Genomic DNA, 20,110 nt, shown 5'->3' on the forward strand with positions numbered 1-20,110 from the left:
TAAAATAAAGTCCAAAAATTAGTTTATAACGTAACTCCCAAAATTAGTATTAATCTATATCAACCAATTAAGGCTTTTTTATTTATGAGGAATCCACTAAAATAATTATTTTAGATGTTTCAAGATGAATCTAATGTAACAGAATGTTTTCATGGATTGAGAAACCTGCTAAATACACTGATATTTTTTCAGAGATTCCATGATGGACCCTACAACTGTATTTGGAATGATTTTCGGAAGTGAAGTTTTTGAAGAATATATTGGACAACTTGCACTAGCTTCTTTAACATTATAGAGATTGATGAAGACATACAGGATCCTGAAGTTCAGAGGCAAAAAATTCAAGAAAAGATGAAGGTATTTTTTTTCTAGTTCTTTATGATGGTTTTCCCAAATCCTTTGTACTGCTGCCCCTCATATTTTAGTAGCTGAAACTGTTTCTTTGTTGTAACCGTAGGCATGGCAGAAGGAAAGGGAGCAGAAGCTTTCAGCAATTCTGAAAGATCGACTTCAACTGTCTGTTGTTGGTCAAGAAGAAGAATTTACTGCATGGGCAAAGTCAGAAGCTCGTAGGCTCTCTAATGTTGGTAAATTCCTCTGTTTATGGTGTAATTTTAGTTATGTATTATTCAAAAGTTTCAATAATTGAAACATTTTCATTTTCAAAAGTGTTAATTTATTGTCTATGCCACGTGCATTCTACACTTCTCTTTCAATTGGGACCTATCTTTAGCACTATTTGAGGTTGTAATATACAAGGGACTGAAATAAATTATAATGATTTATGGATGTAATATAAGTTTTAAGTTTTATTTCACAGAAATTTGTTTTAGAGGTGCAAATATTAAGTTTTTCTTTTCAGTTTTGAAATATAATTGGCATTCTTGAAATAAATTAAAACATATATTCATTTTGCTGTAGTTTAGAATCTTTAGAATCTTCAAGAATGCTTCAACATGCTACAGAAATTACATTATTTTTTTAGTGAAAGGAGATGTCCAAATAATGTCTAATTTGTAAGCCTATTATGCTAGCAAATCAGGTCTGTTGTCCTAGATTTCTGTAGTTGAATTATTAGGATTCTTACTATGCTACAATGTTATTAAGTTGTGCCAAGCTTGTACTAGTTGTTGTGCCGCATTTCTTCTTGAGCTTAAGTACAATTTCAGGTATTTGAATGATGAATCTATCCCATGGTTGTAAAATTTTATTCTAATACTGTTTTCATTTATTTTTTAAAAATTGTCGATTAATTGTGAACATATTTTAACTTATTTCAGGTACCGGATGTTGGAAGTGGTGCTTAATTGATGATGATGTATTGATCACGATGATATACTGGACTGCCTTGTACTTTTGAACAATTATGTGTTATTTTAAACTTTATTAGGGATGCATGAACTTTTTGTGTTTTAATTTTCAATGAAATGAATGGATGATTATAACTTTATACATTATTTTATTTTATTATGAAAAAGTGGTGGTTAAATTTTATAATTGTATAAAACAAATTATAAAATAGTGGTGGTTAAATTTGGGTTTATGTGTTTTAATTTTCAATTACATATAAATTTTGAACATTATTATGTGTGCTTTAATTCTCAATGAAATGAATGGATGATTATAACTTCATACATTATTTTATTTTATTATGAAAAAGTGGTGGTTAAATTTTATAATTGTATAAAACAGATTATAAAAAAGATTATAAGAAAGTGGTGGTTAAATTTTATAATTGTATAAAATAGATTATAAAAGAGATTATAAAAAAGTTGTGGTTAAATTTTATTTATTCAAAATTAGAATTACGTCAGTTAAAACCGTCACTACTTATGTATATTATGGTGTCAAAATCTTCTTCAATGAATGTAAATTACGACGGTTATAACTGACAGTACTTACATATAAAAACTGTCACTACTTACAATATGTTTAAAGTGACGGGTGTTGCGGCGGGTAGTGTAAAACCGCCACATAAAACTTTCTGGCGGCCAGTTCTATGGCGGTTTGGGAAACCGCCACAAGCGTATATTGCGGCGGTTATAAACGCCAGTTTATACGGAAATAACGCCACAATATACACTTTTTTTTGTAGTGAGCAATCAATATCTGTGACATTTGTGTATAGAAAACCATCACGCGTGTATAGAAAACCATCACGCTAAGCTACACTTTGTTTCATTTATTTATTTCCAATTTCATAACAAAGAAGTTGCCTTCACCATTGGCAACTTGGGAAAAATTTGTATTCACCATTGGCAACTTCTATTCAAAGTTTCATTCATGGTTGACAACTTTGCATAGGCATAAAATGAAAAAGTTACTCACACTATTGCAACTTTAATTGCAAGGACGAGCAGCACAACTTGATTTTTTCACAAGCAATGTTTTTCTTCCACAAAACACATGTTAAGCTACACTCTACTCACATGGCTACATAGAGATTCTTTTGGGTACAATGTCACAAAGATTCCCTTGGCAATTGACACTTATATTCATTGGTTGGGTGAATTTAAAGTTTCAGGAAATCTATTTAATAGAGTCCTATCTCATATCCAATTCACAATGAATCACCCAAGCTCATTTCCTATATTTTTTAGTTTTGCATTTTTTTAGTTTTAATAGTTTTAATTTTAAAAATTATTATTATATAATTTTTTTAAAAAAAATAATTATTTTAAAAAAATCAATTGAACTTGTCAACCGAATTGACAGTTTCAATATAGTGAAATTGTCAATCCAATATTCATTTTTATTTACACTGAAGTTGCCAACCCAGTTAGAAACTTTAATTAAAAAATAAAAAGTGGGAAGATTAACAAATTTAATTGATATTGTCTACTCATTGACAACTTTGACAAAAATTATCTATTTCTATAATTTTTTCTGCTTTTGCCCATTTCTGTAAATATGAAAAAAAAATACATCATTTTGGGCCCATTATGTTGCTTTGAGGTCATAAAACTAATTGACTTTTAATCGCTGCGCTTCTCACTTTTCTAGTATTGTCCTTCCTTGACTGATTGATATTGATGAATAGGATCCTCGGACTGAGAACAGTCCCTACCTTGGTTTCATTTACACTTCATTTCAAGAGCGGGCAATCTTCATATCCGATGGAAACACAGCCAGGCTTGCTAAGGAGCATGGTGATATAAAGTTGGCCCAGATCTGCGGCATGATTACCTCGGATGAAAAACGCCATGAGACTGCATACACAAAGATAGTAGAAAAGCTGTTTGAGGTTGATCCTGATGGAACTGTTATGGCGTTTGCAGACATGATGAGGAAGAAAATTGCCATGCCAGCACACCTTATGTATGATGGCCATGACGACAACCTCTTTGATAACTACTCTGCTGTGGCCCAGTGCGTTGGGGTCTACACTGCCAAGGACTATGCTGATATACTTGAATTTCTGGTGGGGAGGTGGAAGGTGGAGAATCTAACAGGACTATCAGGTGAGGGAAGGAAGGCTCAGGATTACGTTTGTGGGCTGCCACCAAGAATCAGAAGGTTAGAGGAGAGAGCTCAAGCAAGAGTCAAGGAGTCATAAAAAATTCGATTCAGTTGGATTCATGACAGGGAAGTACTACTCTAAACGCACCAAGGAAGCATCGTGAATGTTCCTGCAAAACCGTTATGTTGAATAGTTGAAAATTCAGTTTGTCAATTTTTTTCTTCTCTTTTTTTGGTCTGCTATATGTCACTGTAAGGTGAAACAGTTTTTCTTGCATGGTTCGCAAGTTACGCAGTTAGGGGCAACTGTAGTATTAGAAATGCTATTTTTTGTTTCCTTTTATTTGTGGTAGTGATATCTGTTGAAGCATAAGCAAAACGTTTTTCTCTGGCAATTTTGATGATAAAGAAAATTTAGTTCATCTGTGGTTGGATATATTTCCACATAGTAGAAGTTAGTTTGATGATGGTGTAGCGACCAATTTTTGCTTATTTGCCATTTTGCAATAGGATAACCGAGGCATGCACTAACCAGATTAATTTTCACTACGGCTAGTAGGCAATCTTCTTGCGTGTGATTCTGTCAAATTACATGTGATTTTGGTGGGATATATGATTTGTTAGTATAAAATTTGCATACGCAACGTTAATGTGAGAAGCTCGCAAACAAAAGTTCTGTGTTATATTTTAACTTGTGTGTTTTAGGTTAATTTTTTATATGCTTAAAAATAGTCTAAAGATGTTTTTATTTACGATTTTATTTTTCCATCATAAGTTCTTTAAACTATATTTTCAACTTTATTTCTCTGAAACGTCTTTATCTATCTATTAGATCTTGAAAAGTGGTGAAGCAGCTCAGAGTTTGCTGGTTATGGGGAAACACTTTAACCATTTTCAAACGATTCCATGTGATCCTTGCCAACCCTCTTCTACTCGAATTGAGACTTCTTTATACCTCAACTTCTATGTTCTTGGTTTACAACCAGCTCGTGTCCTGTTTTCCTTTTCCCTATTTTTTCTTCATTAAGTTGTATATAGCCATTAAACAAATTTGAAGACTTGTTGCTATTGAGATCAACCTTCTACATAAGCATCATATCAATCCATATCAAGAATTCATTACCGTGTTTTATGGACAACTCTTATGAACTGTTCTCGCCGGTTGACTCACTCGCCATTGACTCGAACGACAGTCTCTGTCCGTCCTATCTCTGCCTAAGAATCTAACTTCTTTAATTGAAGAATCTCTCACCTGCAAAGACAAAGGGCGCCTTGACGGCCGTTTGCACTCCGACGCTCAAGTCGGTATTAGGGCAAAGAAACACCAAGTGTATAAAGTAGTTTCAGTCTTAGAAACTGTGTACCTTGCTAGGGCTCTTAGCACCTTTTATATAGGTTGAAACTAGGGTTTACCTCTGTGTTGTTACCCATGTCTAGGGTTCCTTAGCGTAATCTGGCACATAGAACTTCCCTTAACTAGAGTGCAACGACTAACAGAGTGGCCGCTTGGGTACCAACTTGTGCACCTAATCTCTGGCGTCATCTGTTCTGCGGGTGCCCTAAGTATTCACGTGCCATGCATGCAACTTCCCTTGGAAACCCTAACGCTAATGGGCCTTAACGCCTCCAAGGACTACTCACTCGTGTCGCGCCTGAATGCGCTATACACACCACCTGCATGGATCCCTCGTGACTTAGGCTTTTTTCATATATGATGTTTTAACTGATAACTTAGTATAATTCTAGGGCCCACCTGACGTGGCCCAATATAACTGTTTAGACCACTGATGTTTGATCTCTCCCTCTGTTGGCGAGGTCTGATCTCTCTTTCTGATGTCGACGTCTATGGTACCGATTTCCGACCAACACCCTGATATGTGTATCTAGGGCCCATCGTACGTGGCCCATTTTTACTATCAGGCACCGGTGTGCGATGTCTGAGGTCAGTCACTGGAGTCGATGACATAGGACTAGTCGGTACACAAGCCCCCCAGTATCAAGTTGTAACTTGTTTCAACGAAGAGACTAAGTGATCGCCCTAGGCGGCCTACGTGGCACTGGGTGACGGGATGTGAACACTGAAGTGACGTCTCACCATACTTTTTAAATCAACGTACACGTGGCAAGATCAATGACTATCACTCGTTGGCGCTTGCGCTTCTTCGTATACTGTTTAAACCTTTAAACCCTTACGCTTTCTTCATTGTTCCATTACTTTCACTTAAGCAAATCATTTCCAAGCATTTCTCTCGTTCGAAACGCTCTCTCTTCCTCCTTCAAAACTTAGACCTTCAAACCCTACTCGATCAAAGGTATGATTTTTACTCGTTGGTTGCTCTTGCTTTATGATTCCGCTGCCCATAACATGTTATAACTGTTCTGGGACTGTTTATGTTTTCCGCATTTTACGTTTTCTCTATTCTTCGCTTTGAGTCTCTGTTTTTCTGGGTTTTCTGGGTTGCCATCGCCTTCTTCTGAACCTTCACTTTCTTCCTTTCTCTTTTTCCTTTTTAGCTTCCTTCGAAATGGCCAGAACCAAAACAACACCAAACCCTCCTCCCTCCGTTAACTACAAAACCCTCTACCACTGGGCTTCTAATGACGTCTTAGCGGAAACCTCCAAATACACCTCCAACCAGGACGTCATAACGTATAGGGAGGGTGAAGCTGATGAGAAGTGTCGTGTCTTCGGGAGGGAGCACGACGCGTATGTATCGGTTCTGCCTTGTGAAAAAGGTGAACCCGTGTGTGCTAATGATCGCACGAACCCAGTTGGAGGTCTTTTCTTCTTCATGTATTCCACCATCTTCAAGCGGGTCAAGCTTTGCTTGCCACTTACGGGGTTCGAGCGCGCATTGCTTACAAAGGTAACGTGGCCCTTGCCCAGTTGCATCCCAACAGCTGGGCCTTCGTGAGGGCCTTCAGTATCTTGTGCAATCACTTTAGCCACACGTCTTCCGTGGATGTCTTCTTATACTTCTTCGAGGTGAAGAATCCCGACAAAAGGCTGTGGTTGAGCTTTAATGGAGTGGCGGGGAGAGTTCTCCTAACTCTCTTCCAGCAATCCTACAAGGGCTTCAAAATGAAGTTCTTCAAGGTGAGCTGCAGCGTCCACGACCCCACCCTTCTAGACGGATTTCCCCTCTACTGGATGGAGAAACTTGGGCTTAAAAAGCCAAGGAGTCTGGAGGACCTAACTCCACAAGATCGGGGGACTTGTGAGTTTTTTCTTGAAGCTGGGGGCGGTGTTTGACACCGCTGAGATAATCAAATTTGAGTTCCACCCTACGTCCCTCAAAAAGCGTATTGGTACCCCCTATTTTCCTTGCCTTCACTTATCCTGTGTGTACTCTTTACTTGTGTGTTTACTGATGTTATACCTCTTGTGCAGAGATGGTTCTCAACAAGGGTAGAAGAAGAAATTGGCCGAGTTGTTGGCCAAACGCAGGGCTGCTGCTGCCGGTGTGGGTACCTCAACCCCTGCAATCCTTCCTTCCCCTACTACCTCCACCCCACACTCATCTGAACCAACCCCTATTGATAAATGGAAGGGGGTGGTGGTGGAGACTGGCTCAGAGGACGAGGACACCGACTCGAGTCTCGTCTTCAAGAGACACAGGGTGGATGACACCGTGGCGCCTTCGCACTCTGCATCCGGGGACAACCCTCCAAGCGCTTCCTCCCCTCGTGACCTCATCGTGCTCGAAGGCGGGGGGGGGGGGGGGGAGAATGCTTCTGAAGGCCACCAAGTGCCCCCTTCCGCTGAGCTTCCAGCCATCCTCCAGCAAGCTCTTAAATGCTTTCAAAACCAAGAGGTGGTGGACAGCCTGAGTGAGGACCCCACCCAGGGTCACGTGGCTCAAGGCCTCGGGGAGTATCTCATCGCTTCCAGCTTCTCCCTGTCCAAGGTGCAAGACTTGCAGGTTGGGATGGCAAAGTTGAGGGAAGAGCTAGCTCTCCTGACTAAGGTTTGCTCAACACACAAAGCCGCCCGAATAAAAAGTTGATGAGCATTCGCCAATCCGAGAAGGAGGTCAAGAGACTTCTCCTCGAGAAGTTCTAGGAGGCTCTTCAGTCTAAGTCGAAGATCCTACCTCTCTGCAACAAAGTGATTGAACTGGAGGAGAAGGTAGATTAGGCGCAGGCCAAGATGGCCAAGCTGGAGGAGAGGGCCACCCAGCGTGAGGTCCAACTGGGCTAAGTGGAGGGGCAGCTTGCTGAGAAGGTCGAGCTTTTCAAGAAAACAGAAGAAGAGCTCACCAACAACGTTGCCGATGCTTATGGCGAGGGGTTTCAAGATGCCATGGTTCACTTTGCCTGCGTGCATCCTAAGGTGGATCTTTCCCCATTCGCGGAGTCGAAGTGGGTCGTTGATGGGCAACTCGTGCCCAAAGAGTAGCTTCCTTATGTAACTTAACCTCTTGACGAACTGTTCGTACTTTGTATATATATTCATGAACATCTGCCCTTTCTTTAATCTTTTAGTCTTAGCTGCTTTCTTGCATTAACTTCAACTAACAGCGTCTTCGACATAGATTCACCCCTTAGGTAGCACGTTTCACTCCACCTGCCTTAACTTCTCTCGGCCTTTATTGTCTTCAAGGTCCTGGTGACATGTGCGCAATTCTTGGTTGGTCTTACCTTCGCTGTGCGAAGATGGGGGACAACCCTTACTTGCTGTTTCTGACCTTTGTTTTGCCAAGTAAAGGGAAGGTCTCCCTGCTGATCTCGTCCCTGCCCTCTTTAGGTCGACGGACATGCCTTGTTGGTAACACTGGTGAACCACACCGCTCTCGACCTTGACTTACAAGCAAGGGAGAAGTGTGTCCTTCCGATCTCGACCTTGCATCATGAAGGCAAGGGTGAATTTAACTGGCGGATCATACTGTTCGACCCTGACGTTCCCACACAAGAGGGAGGCTCACTTAGGAACCATACTATTCTCAGTCTTGGTGTTTCTAACCCAAGTGAACGGTTCGTAACTGACCTCATCCTTGTTGTACGAAGTCGAGGGACAGGTCTTAATAACTAACCACAACCTTGCTGTATGAAGTCAAGGGACAGACTTTTAACGGTTGAACCATACTATTCTCAGCCTTGGTGAACTCACACAAGAGGGAGGCTCACTGAGGAACCATACTATTCCTGACCTTGGTGTATCATTCTCAGGGAGAGGTTCATTAACTGGACTGCACAATATACTTCTTAACTGAATAACTGAAATTTTATTGGGTGACCTTGTTAAGAAACCCTTATAAGGGAAAAAAAAGTGTCCCCTAAAACTGTGTACAATGCAAACAACTTAACTGAAATAAAACTTAAGGTTGGTCGCGTTCCAAGTACGAGGGATCGCCCCACCTTCTAATGTCTCGAGCCTGTATGCTCCATTCCCAAGGGCCTCTGTCACTCTGAAGGGACCAGTCCACTTGGGGAACAACTTGTTCTCTAACTGGTACGGGTGGGCCTTTCGCATCACCAGGTCGGCGACTCGAAACTGCTGAGGTCTCAACTTGGAGTTGTACTTGTACTCCACCCTTCTCTTCAAGGCTTCAGCCTTGATCCTTGCTTCCTCCCTTACTTTGTCTAGTAGGTCCAGGTTCACCTTTCTCTCTTCATTGGACTCTTCGACCACGAAGTTATGGAAAAGTGGCGAGTTCCCCTGGATTTCTACTGGAATCATAGCGTCCGAACCATACACCAAGCTAAAGGGTGTTTCTCTCGTTGTGGACTAGGGAGTAGTGTGGTAAGCCCACACAATTCTATGAACTTCTTCTGCCCAGGTCCCTTTGGCTTTATCTAGCCTTCTCTTCATACCTCTCAGCAGAACTCGGTTGGCAGACTCGACCCACCCGTTCGTCTGGGGGTGTTCGAGCGATGTGAACACCAACTTGATTCCCAACTCCGTACATAGTTTACCCAACTGTTGGCTCGCAAACCGGGTACCGTTATCGGACACCAACCATTTTGGGATTCCAAAGCGACATGTTCTTCTACACAAAGTGTTGGATCTAGTGGGCTGTGATTTGCACTACTGGCTCAGCCTCTATCCACTTTGTGAAGTATTCTATGGCAACCACGAGGTACTTCATCTGTCGCATTGCTAAAGGGAAAGGCCCCAGAATGTCGATCCCCCACGTATGAAATGAATATGGGTTGTAGATCGAGCTAAGCTCTTTTAGAGGCGCCTTGTGCTAGTCGGTATGTTGCTGGCACTGCTTGCACCACTGTGCATACCCTGTGCAGTCTCCCCTCATGGTTGGCCAATAATATCCTGCACAAAGGGCCTTTGACGAGAGAGATCGGTCGCCGATATGGCTACCGCATTTCCCTTCATGTAGTTTTGCCATAATGTGCGTGCATTGCTCACCGCTTACACACACCAAGATAGGGTGGGTGAACCCATGCCTGAATAACTTTTCATCGATCAAGGTGTACTTGCTCGAATTTTTCTTGATTTTTCTAGCCTCTGTAGGCTCTAGTGGGAGTATCCCATCAACCAAATAGCATCGGTAGGGTGTCATCCAAGTTTCTCCTGTTTCGACTTGGTAAACTTGCGACGACCTTTCCCCAACAACTGGGTACACGCTTATTCTTGGCGTTTTTAACGTCTCATGCGTTAACGACCGATGACTCCTCCTTACCTCTTCCGATGTGTTGATATGCTGGACTTCTACCATATTGTTTGTGGTAGTTTGAGGTGTCCTCAGAGTATCCTGAATGACTGTCCTCTGTCTGCCCCCCATCCCGAACTGGCGAGCTTTGCAAGCAAGTATGCTCGGGCATTCTGTTCTCTGGGTACGTGGACTAACTCGAACACCTCAAACGTCTCCCTCAGAACCTGGACGTACTCTAGATATGCGACCATTTGAGGATCTTTAGCTTGGTATTCCCCCGTGGCCTGACCTGTGACCAACAAGGAGTCACTCTTCGCCAGCAAACCTTTCGCACCCATCTCCTTAACCAACAACATTCCAACGATCAGGGCCTCATACTCTGCCTGGTTGTTACTGGCCTTGAAAGCGAACTGCAGGGCTTGCTCAATTAGCAACCCATTTGGCCCTTCCAATATGACACCAGACCCACTACCTTGTTGGTTGGAGGAACCATCTACAGAGAGTACCCATTTGAAACCTGCTCCTTCTTGGTGTGTGGTTGCCAAGGAGAGCTCTACTACGAAGTCAGCATAAACCTGACCTTTAATGGAGCCTCTGTGCTCATACTGCACATCAAACTCTGATAACTCTACCACCCATTGTACCATCCTGCTTGCCACATCTGGCTTCTGTAAGACCTTGCGAATTGGAAGGTCTGTCATCACTATTTTGGTAAAGCTCTGGAAGTAGTGGCGAAGTCTTCGTGCTGAAAACACTACTGCCAGGGTTGCTTTCTCTATGGCTTGGTATCTTACCTCTGGCCCCTGTAACACTTTGCTGACAAAGTAGATTGGCTTTGCATCTAGTCCTGCTCTTGCAGCAGAACCGAACTTATCACCTCTTTTGTAACCGCGAAGTATAGACGAAGTGGAGTACCCAACTGTGGCTTGCACAACACTAGTGGACTGGCCAGGTACTCCTTCAGCTTTAAGAACGCCTCTTCGCACTCTCTGGTCCATAGGAACCTGCTATTTCTCTTTAAGCACTGGAAATACGGATGCCCCTTATATCCTCCTACCGATACGAATCTGGACAGAGTGGCCATGCGCCCTATCAACTGCTGCACCTCATTAACTGAGATCGGGCCCCTCATTGCTATTATCGCAGCGCATTTTTAAGGATTTGCCTCTATCCCATGCTCAGTGAGTAGGAACCCCAAAAACTTTCCTACTTCTACCCTTAACACACACTTCTCTAGGTTCAGGTTCAGCCTGTACTTAGCTATTGTGGTGAATAGCTCTTCTAGGTCCGCCACATGCTGCTCCCTTTGCTGGGAGGTGACGACAATGTCATCTACGTATGCTTGGACGTTTCGCCCTAACATTGGCGCTAACACTCTGTCCATCAACCTTTGGTAAGTCGCCCCTGCATTCTTAAGCCCAAAGGGCATTACCTTATAACAATAACAAGACAGGTCTGTCATGAACGCTGTCTTGCACTCATCCCTGGGGTGCATCATGATCTGGTTGTAACCAGAAAAGGCATCCAGAAAGCTGAGCAGTCTGCAACCGGACGCACTGTCCACCAAAGCGTCAATGCTAGGTAGCGGATAGGAGTCCTTCGGATAGGCCTTGTTGAGGTCTGTGAAGTCTACGCACATCCTCCACTTCCTGTTAGCCTTCTTCACCAACACCACGTTCGCCAACCACTCTGGGTACTGGATCTCCCTGATGTGGCCAACGCTCAGTAACTTCTGCGTCTCCTCCCTGATAACCTGTTGCCTCTCATCATTGAACTTTCTTCTTCTCTGGCGAACAGGTTGGACTTGTGGGTCCATGGTAAGATGATGACACAGGAAATCGGGGTCTATGTCAGGCATGTCTAAGGAAGACCAGGCAAATGCGTCCAGGTGTCGTGCTATGACTTTGGTGATCTGGTCCCGAGTCTCTTGGCCTAAAGACTTGCCAAGCTTAAACATCTTTCCACCGATCTCCCTCTCCAACACCTCTTCGGCAGGTTCGGGCCGCCTCTCCCCGGCGATCTCTGCGCGGGTGACCCCTTCTTCCCTTGGAGGTTCAGTGGTAACAACGAACACTCCTTTCTTCGTTTTGAGACTATTTTCGTAACACTTCTGAGCCTCTTTCTGATTGGACTTGATGGTGATCACCGTACCCTCGAGTGAAGGCAACTTCATCTTCATATGCCTTGTAGAGGCAATCGCTCCAATCCTATTCAAAGCAGGTCTACCTAATAGTATATTGTAGGATGATGGAGCGTTAACAACGAGATACCTGATGTTTGCAGTGCGTGAAGTTGTGCCATCTGTGAAGGTTGTCCTCGGATCTATATGCCCACACACCTCTACCTGTCCAGCGAAACCATACAAGCAATCGGTATAAGGTCTCAACTGGTCTGGAGACAACTGCAACTTGTTGAAGGTCGACCAGAACATCACATCGGTTGAACTTCCTTGGTCTGTGAGGACGCGATGCACCCTTCTTTTTGCTGTAACTACCAAAATTACTACCGGGCCATTTTCATGTGGTATGACGTCCTGGCGATCGACCTTGGTGAAGAACAGGTCGACATCGGGAGTCTGATCTGCCTCCTGTACCTCTATCGCCATCACCTCTCGTGCGTACTTCTTTCGTTGGGAGGCAGTGCATCCTCCTCCAGAAAATCCTCCAGAAATGGTGTTGATCTCACCATGAATGGGCACCTCGTGCCCTTGATCTACTTCTACGGTTACCAACACCTGATCCTCCTGCGGCTCCTGGAGGTAGTCCTTCAAGAAGCCACTTTTCACTAGCTCATCCAGTTGGTACCCCAGAGGCAAGCACTTGCGTATGTGGTGGCCATATGCTTGGTGGAATTCGCACCAGGCGTTCTTGTTGGGCCCCATCTTTCTGTCAGACTTCGGGGGTACCTTTAGTCTTGCCGCTATGTTAGGAATAACGATCAGCTCCTTGAGCTCTACACGAAAATTGTGCTTGTGGGACGAGTCTCTCCGTGCGCGTGCTTTAGTTTAAGGCCTCTCATAAGGCTGCTGCTTCCCTGAGCCTTTCTTCTCTATTGTCGCCTCGTGCACCCTCATGGGTTGAGGTCGACCTACTGCTCGAGGTGGGACAGGACCGACGAAGCCTTGTTTCTCCGTGACTCGATCTTCCGCAACGATGTGTGCCATGGCCCGACGCCTGATCTCACAGAACGTCTTCGAGTAATACCTGAGCAACGATTCACTGAAAGGCCCTGGTAGCATTCCCTTGGTGAAGGCGTGCACCGTCATGACCTCATCTGTGGGTTTTAACCTTACCACCTGGACCCCAAACCTGTTCAAGAACTCTTTCAAGGACTCTCCCTGGTATTGCTTTATGTCAAAGACATCGTAGGAGATTCGAGGGGGAGCCTTGTTGATGAGATACTGTTCTCTGAACATCGTTGCGAACTGGTCGAAAGTAGTGATGTGTCCATCAGGAAGACTAACGAACCACTCCAACGCTGTGCTTGCCAATGTGCTCATTAGCATCTTGCAGTACACATCGTCAGATCCTCCTGTAAGCATCATCTGGGTGTGGAACGCCGTGAGATGAGCCTTTGGGTCTTCTACACCTGTGAATGTGACTTTCGGGCCCAGAGACGTAGTTGGAAACACGGTATCCATAATCACCTGGGAGAACGGCATCGGGCGTGCCCGAGGTGGTTTGCGTGGGGCACACTCGTATATTACGCGTTCCCCGGTCTATTGCAAATTCCTACTCAGTTCGTCGTTGGTTCTGCGCAACTCTTTGTTGTCTGCCTAGGATGCGGCTATCTCAACCCTAGACGCCGCTATCGCCTCTTAGAGGGCATGCATGGTCTCCATGAGTTGTTGCATGGTGACGTTGTCCCCCCAGGTAGATCCTTGCCTCGTACTCCTCATATTACTGGAAAATTCTTAACACGATTGCGAGTGAGACCTTGTTTTATCGGGCACCACGGTAGGCGCCAAATGTTTTCATCGGTTGACTCGCTCGCCGTTGACTCGAACGACAATCTTTGTCCCTCCTATCTCCGCCCAAGAATCGAACTCCTTTAGTTGAAGAATCTCTTACCTGCAAAGACAAAGGGCGTCTTGACGGCCGTTTGCACTCCGACGCTCAAGTCAATATTAGGGCAAAGAAACACCAAGTGTATAAAGTAGTTTCAGTCTTAGAAATTGTGTACCTTGTTAGGGCTCTTAGCACCTTTTATATAGGTTGAAACTAGGGTTTACCTCTGTATTGTTACCCATGTCTTGGGTTCCTCGGGTAATGTCCTTGCGCCGCTATTACAGAATCTTAGCGTAATCTGGCACATAGAACTTCCCTTAACTGGAGTGCAATGACTAACAGAGTGGCTGCCTGGTTACCAACTTGTGCACCTAATCTCTAACGCCATCTGTTCTGCGGGTGCCCTAAGTATTCACGTGCCATGTATGCAGCTTCCCTTGGAAACCCAATTGATCTTTTGGTGCAAGCTAAAGTGCACCCCTTCACCACTGGACCATTTTAGCTCGATCCAATATTTTTAGTGCAAGCTAAACTGCACCCTTCACCATTGGATCATTTTGGCTCAATCCAATATTTTTAGTGCAAGCTAAACTGCAACCCTTAACCACTGGACCATTTTGGCTCGATCCAATATTTTTTGTGCAAGCTAAATTGAACCCCTTCACCAGTGGACCTTTATGGCTCGATCTAATATTTTTAGTGCAAGCTAAACTGGACCCCTTCACCACTGGATCATTTTGACTCAATCCAATATTTTTAGTGCAAGCTAAACTGCACCCCTTCACCACTGGATCATTTTAGCTCAATCCAATATTTTTAGTTGAAGCTAAACTGCATCGCTTCACCACTGGATCATTTTGGCTCAATCCAATAATTTTAGTGCAAGTTAAACTGCACCCCTTCACCACTGGACCATTTTGGCTCGATCCATTATTTTTAGTGCAAACTAAATTGCAACCCTTCATCACTAGATTATTTTGGCTCAATCCAATATTTTTAGTGCGAGCTAAACTGCACTCCTTCACCACTGGACCATTTTGGCTTGATCCAATATTTTTAGTGCAAGCTAAACTACAACCCTTAACCACCGTATCATTTTGGCCACTAAACACTTGATTTAAGTCACAACTTCATCGCATCCAAGGAAGTACTTTAAGTGACTTTGTCCAACATTGGCAATGGCATTACAAAAAATTGGGTTCATATTCAACCAAACTAACTTCAAATTTAAAAAGTATGTTCACTTCAACCACATAAATGGAATTGACTCAATGTTCAAGAAAGCGAAGACAAGCACGTAAGGAGTATAGCCTTAAAAGCTTCCAAGCATAAAGGCAAACAAGAATCCAGCGATGATAGTGATGAGAAAAACCTTAGCTTGCTGTCAAGAAAGTTTAGCAAATTCTTGAAGAGGAACCGCAACAAGGACAACAACAAAGATAGGTATGGAAACAAGAAATCCAATGATTTTAATTCCAATAACTATACCTGTTTTGGCTGTGGTGAGCAAGGTCACATAAAGGCAGATTGCCCAAACAAAAGCAAGGAGAAAAAGCCTAGCTACAAGGAAAAGAAGGGCAAGACAAAGAGAGCCTACATAGCTTGGGATGACAATGAGGTATCATCATCAAACTCTTCATCAAGTGAAGATGAGAAAGAAACATCTGTTTGATTGCTGAAGATGATGATGAATCATGTAGCTCAAGTGAGGTAAGTTCATGTGCTTCTTTAAATGAACAAAATTATAGTGAATTGCTTAAAGCTTTTCAAGAAACTCACGATGAAGCTAATCGATTGGTGCTTTCAAACAACCGATTGAATGATCTTAACAGCTGGCTGGAAAAGAGAGTGAAAGCAGTTGAAGATGAGATTGAAAAAATCTAAAAAGGATTTCAAAAATCTGGAAACACATTTCAAAAATTCTTCTTGCAAGTGTGATACTCTCCTTTGTGAAAATTGTGAAACCTTGAGAAGAAAGTGAAATCCAACTTTGAGAATGTCCTGGCATCTCAAAGCTGTGTTTTTGGAAAGGCTGGTTTAGGCTTTAATCCACAGAACAAACAAGATAAGTTTTCAATTTTTTTTAAGAAAGCCAGTAAAACAACTGATTGTTAAGTCGAAACAACCGGTTGTTACATGGTTTTATTGCATGAAAAAGGGTCATTCAGTTAGATTCTGCAAAATAAGAAATTTTTCTATTCCTAGAGGCTACATGAAATGGATTCCTAAAGGATGTGAGGTTCCAAATGAGAAAAAGAAACCAATTGGACCCACATTTGTGAAGGGACCAAATCTTGTTTCTTGAACTCATGTTTGTGCAGGAAATCTAAAGAAGTGTGAAGGACTGAGTCATTTGATCAAGTTCTTGGAAGGAAAAGACCAACATTGAAGTTGAACCAATGTTATGTATCTGTCCAAAAGCCCTCAATAGTCAAATTAAGGCTTCTTGATCTCAAAGCACATGGCTCATGAAAGAACAACACAAAGGATAAGACATTCCTTATCTCTGTTATTAATTTATGTTTTTAAGTTCTTTTACATGCTTGTATAACCTCTTTAAAGTGTTCAATTTCATCTGCTTTGATTTATTTATGCTCATGCTTAAAAATTCAAAATGAGTTTTACTGCTGCAGAAAAACAATCGATTGTTTTCTCGAAACAATCGATTGTTTTGAGTTTGACAACACTGTGAAGAAACCAATTTAATTTCTATTTTGAATTTCTATCCGTTGCAGATCAAATTAAAGAAAGAATCCTTGGTCAATGAACCTGTGTTGAAAGTTGATCACGCTCAGAAAGAAGTTACAACAGTCATAAAGGAATATATTCCAAAATCTTGGAAATTCAAGAGCTTTTATGACTAGTCAAAGATCACATGTGAAGACCATGTGATTTTCTGCTTTTTCTGACGTTTTATGTGCAGGGCATGGTCAAGTTCTCTCTCTCTGAAAATCTGGTACCCACTCATGTCATTGAATGCCTTATGATTCTGTTTGTGCTATAAAATCTGTTGCAGCTGATATCTTCCACAAGAACAACCAATTGCAACATCTCTTGCAACATCTCTTGCAAAATCTGTGAGTGAGCTTTTCTCTGTTTTCTTCTCTGCCATCATGGACTCAACTCCTCCCACCTTAAGAAGAGTGAAATCCAAAGCAGTAAGGTCTGGAGGAAGGCTAGAAGGATGGTTTTCTAGTGATAATGATCTTATTGAGAGATATAGATTTGAGACTAGCACCAAAGTGATAAACAACCCTAAAGTTGTTTGCTTTGATTGGCTGGAAAGCCAAAAGCTGGACAATGTCAAAATGCTTCTCAAAGATCAGTCCCTTAGAAAGTTCTTGGAGATGAAAGGGAATATCTATCCAGATTTGTGGAGGACTTCAACAAAGTTCAATACTACAAGAGCTGCTTGAAGAACCAAAATGCACAAGTTAGGACTTGTTCAGTTGGTGGCTTAAGGCTTGATGAAAGGTTGCTAGCCCTCATTGTGACTTGGATTCTAACTTCAAGGGGGAGCAATCATTCATTGCTTACTGAGGAGGATCTGGTGTACATCTTATGCATTATGAAGAAGATTAGAATTAATTGGATACACATCATCAAAGAGCACATGCAAAAGGCAATGAGGTTAAGTGACTATCATTATCCATATGCTGTTTTGATTTCTAAATTTCTGCTCTATTTTGAAGTGAACCTAGAGGATGAAACATCTGAGTTCGTCAAGTCAACTCAAGAGTTGAACAATGGATCTCTCAGCAAAATAGGTTTTACCAAAGTAGGTGGCAAATGGATTAGCAAAGATGGTGACTTTGGAGCCTCATCTAGTAGTTCTGCTGATCATGAACAAGATGAACCTGCTGCAGATATGGATTTTCAACATGAAGATCTACCTAAAGCACATCAAGATGCTGGACCTAGTGCTGGTGCTGGAAATCAAGAAGAAAGAATGCAAACCATGTCTCCTTTTGAGAGATTCATGGTTAATAGGCTTGATAGTTTTGCGGAGAATCAAAGGAATCTCCATGATCTATGTGTCAGCAATTTCCTGAGGATTGATAACAGGTTTGACAGCATGGATGCATGTTTCATGACCCTAGATGAACAGATTGAGGCAGTACAGAACCAAATCTTTGATCTTCAATATGCTGATGATGATGAATGAAGAGAAAACAACCGGTTGATGTATCGAAACAACCAATTGTTTTTGGTGGTTGTATCAGTTTTCTATTTTTCTGCTTTTACTGTTTTAAATCTGATGTATTAAGAACAATTATCTTTTTCATCTCTTCTTTTTGTCTATTTGTGAAGACAAATAGGGGGAGATGTATGCTGTGTTTGGTTTCAGTTTTTATTTTTCTGCAAAACAGTTTGTATGAGTGAAACCTTATACGTTTTTACTCCTATATTTGTTTGTTGTTTGCTCTGATATTATGTTCTGAATTTCTATATTTGTTTTTGTGCTAACCAAATATCAGAAGTTCTATGCTTTGCTTAAAACTGTGCTTTGCAGGAACTGCTTCAGATTCAATTAGGTACAACACAAGCATCAGGGATTTGTCTTCATCAAATAGGGGGAGATTGTTGAACCAAGTGGTGTTCAAGCGTTGAAGAATCCAAAACCTTTGAAGGATGTTGAAGGTTAGGATGTGCTTGCTGTTGCTGAGCTGTCTTAGATAGGATCTGGGGTAGATTGTTTATGTAATCCACTCTTGATTGAATCTAAAGCATAGGCATTCTCAATCTTTTTAAAAGAAAAGTGTTTTTTAAGCTAAGTGAAAAACAACCTGTTGTTTTGTCGAAACAACCGATTGTTTTATACTTAGGTGCTTTTAGAAAAGGTTGAAAACTGTTTTTATGGTTGACTTGCTGTCAAAACCAAAAGAACCGATTGATTCGTGGAAACAACCGATTGTTTGTTTTCGTACCATAACAGAAAACTGTTTTGTGCTTTGACTGAGCATTAAATGATTTTCCAACTGTTTACGCTCCAGTTTTTAATGCTTTGACCAATCTTTAAATGCAATGAAAAGTTTGTTAAGATTTGATAACAAACAACATCTTTGAATATATACAGAAAAACAGATTTGAGTTTTAACACTTACACAAGTTTTGAGATTTTCAAAGAGTTGAGATTGCTTAGAGATTGTGTTTGATCAAAGAGTGTGAGATAGGATTTTCTCTTGTATTGATTTCAGATTTTTTTCTGTAACAAGTGTAATCCTTGTATCTGTTGAAAGAACCTTTGTGTGTTTGCTGAGAAGTGTTGTGTGTTCTTGGGGGGATCAAGATCAGCATTCTTAGTGTTGGTGTGTTGGCCAAGAGAAGTGTGTCTTGAGGGGATCAAGGTCACTTTCTTGGTTGTGTTGTAAGTGATCTAGGTTTGATTGCTTAGTGGAATTCCTCAGTGGTTTCTGAGAAGACTGGATGTAACTCTGGGGGTTTAGATTGAACCAGTATAAACTTCTGTGTGCATTCTCTCTATCCTTAATCTCTTTAAATTCAGTTTTGATATTTGCAAACTGGTATAAAGAACCGATTGTTTTTCTGGTGCTGTTGTTTTTGCTTTGTGTTTTGGCAAACTGAATTCTTTATTTCGAAGTAATTTCATTCTTGACTTAAAAGTTTGCAAAAACCCTATTTAAACAATTCACCCCCTCTTGTTTAAAACCATCCATTCTAACAAGTGTCCCATTTTTGGCCCATCCTAATAATTATATTTTTTGTAGTGAGACCAGAACGCCTCAAATAAGAACATTCTAGTTGGAAGAAAGGAGGCAAGGATTGTCCTTACAAGGTGCTTTCTAGTTTCCTCTCCATCCATCATCTTTGCTCCGCTGCCTCTGCGTGTTGTTTCAATTCTGAAGAAGCCTTCCACTGGACCTCACAGAATCCCAATTTGGAGGACTACTTGAAAACAAAACCATAATCAAATTTGAAGCTGCAGAGCCAACTCCTTTGGTTGGTTTGACACCAATGCTGGCCAAGTTTGGATTCTTAGATACCAATGTTTTGGGTTTCAGCAACATA

General features: G+C 41.9%; 2 protein-coding genes and 1 pseudogene across 2 annotated transcripts; 1 reads left to right on the forward strand and 2 right to left on the reverse strand.

Moving 5' to 3' along the window:
• The first annotated feature begins 1,999 nt into the window (after positions 1 to 1,999).
• LOC150026293 (stearoyl-[acyl-carrier-protein] 9-desaturase, chloroplastic-like) lies at positions 2,000 to 3,895 on the forward strand (annotated as a pseudogene).
• A 6,267-nt stretch (positions 3,896 to 10,162) lies between these two features.
• On the reverse strand, positions 10,163 to 11,071 carry LOC150026294 (uncharacterized). The gene has a single exon (XM_090303801.1). The coding sequence runs from the start codon at positions 11,069 to 11,071 to the stop codon at positions 10,163 to 10,165; it is 909 nt and encodes a 302-aa protein (XP_090159927.1).
• Positions 11,072 to 11,226: 155 nt separating this feature from the next.
• Positions 11,227 to 12,954, reverse strand: LOC150026295 (uncharacterized). Its single transcript, XM_090303802.1, has one exon. The coding sequence runs from the start codon at positions 12,952 to 12,954 to the stop codon at positions 11,227 to 11,229; it is 1,728 nt and encodes a 575-aa protein (XP_090159928.1).
• Positions 12,955 to 20,110: the final 7,156 nt, after the last annotated feature.

This window comes from Phaseolus vulgaris, chromosome 6 (assembly GCF_051622355.1).
Source record: "Phaseolus vulgaris cultivar YP4 chromosome 6, ASM5162235v1, whole genome shotgun sequence".
In the NCBI taxonomy this organism is placed as follows: Eukaryota; Viridiplantae; Streptophyta; class Magnoliopsida; order Fabales; family Fabaceae; genus Phaseolus; species Phaseolus vulgaris.

What these genes read in the sequence shown, in the direction of transcription:
- LOC150026294 (XM_090303801.1), bottom strand. Translation starts at nt 11,071, where the DNA reads ATGGACCAGAGAGTGCGAAGAGGCGTTCTTAAAGCTGAAGGAGTACCT.
- LOC150026295 (XM_090303802.1), bottom strand. Translation starts at nt 12,954, where the DNA reads ATGGGGCCCAACAAGAACGCCTGGTGCGAATTCCACCAAGCATATGGC.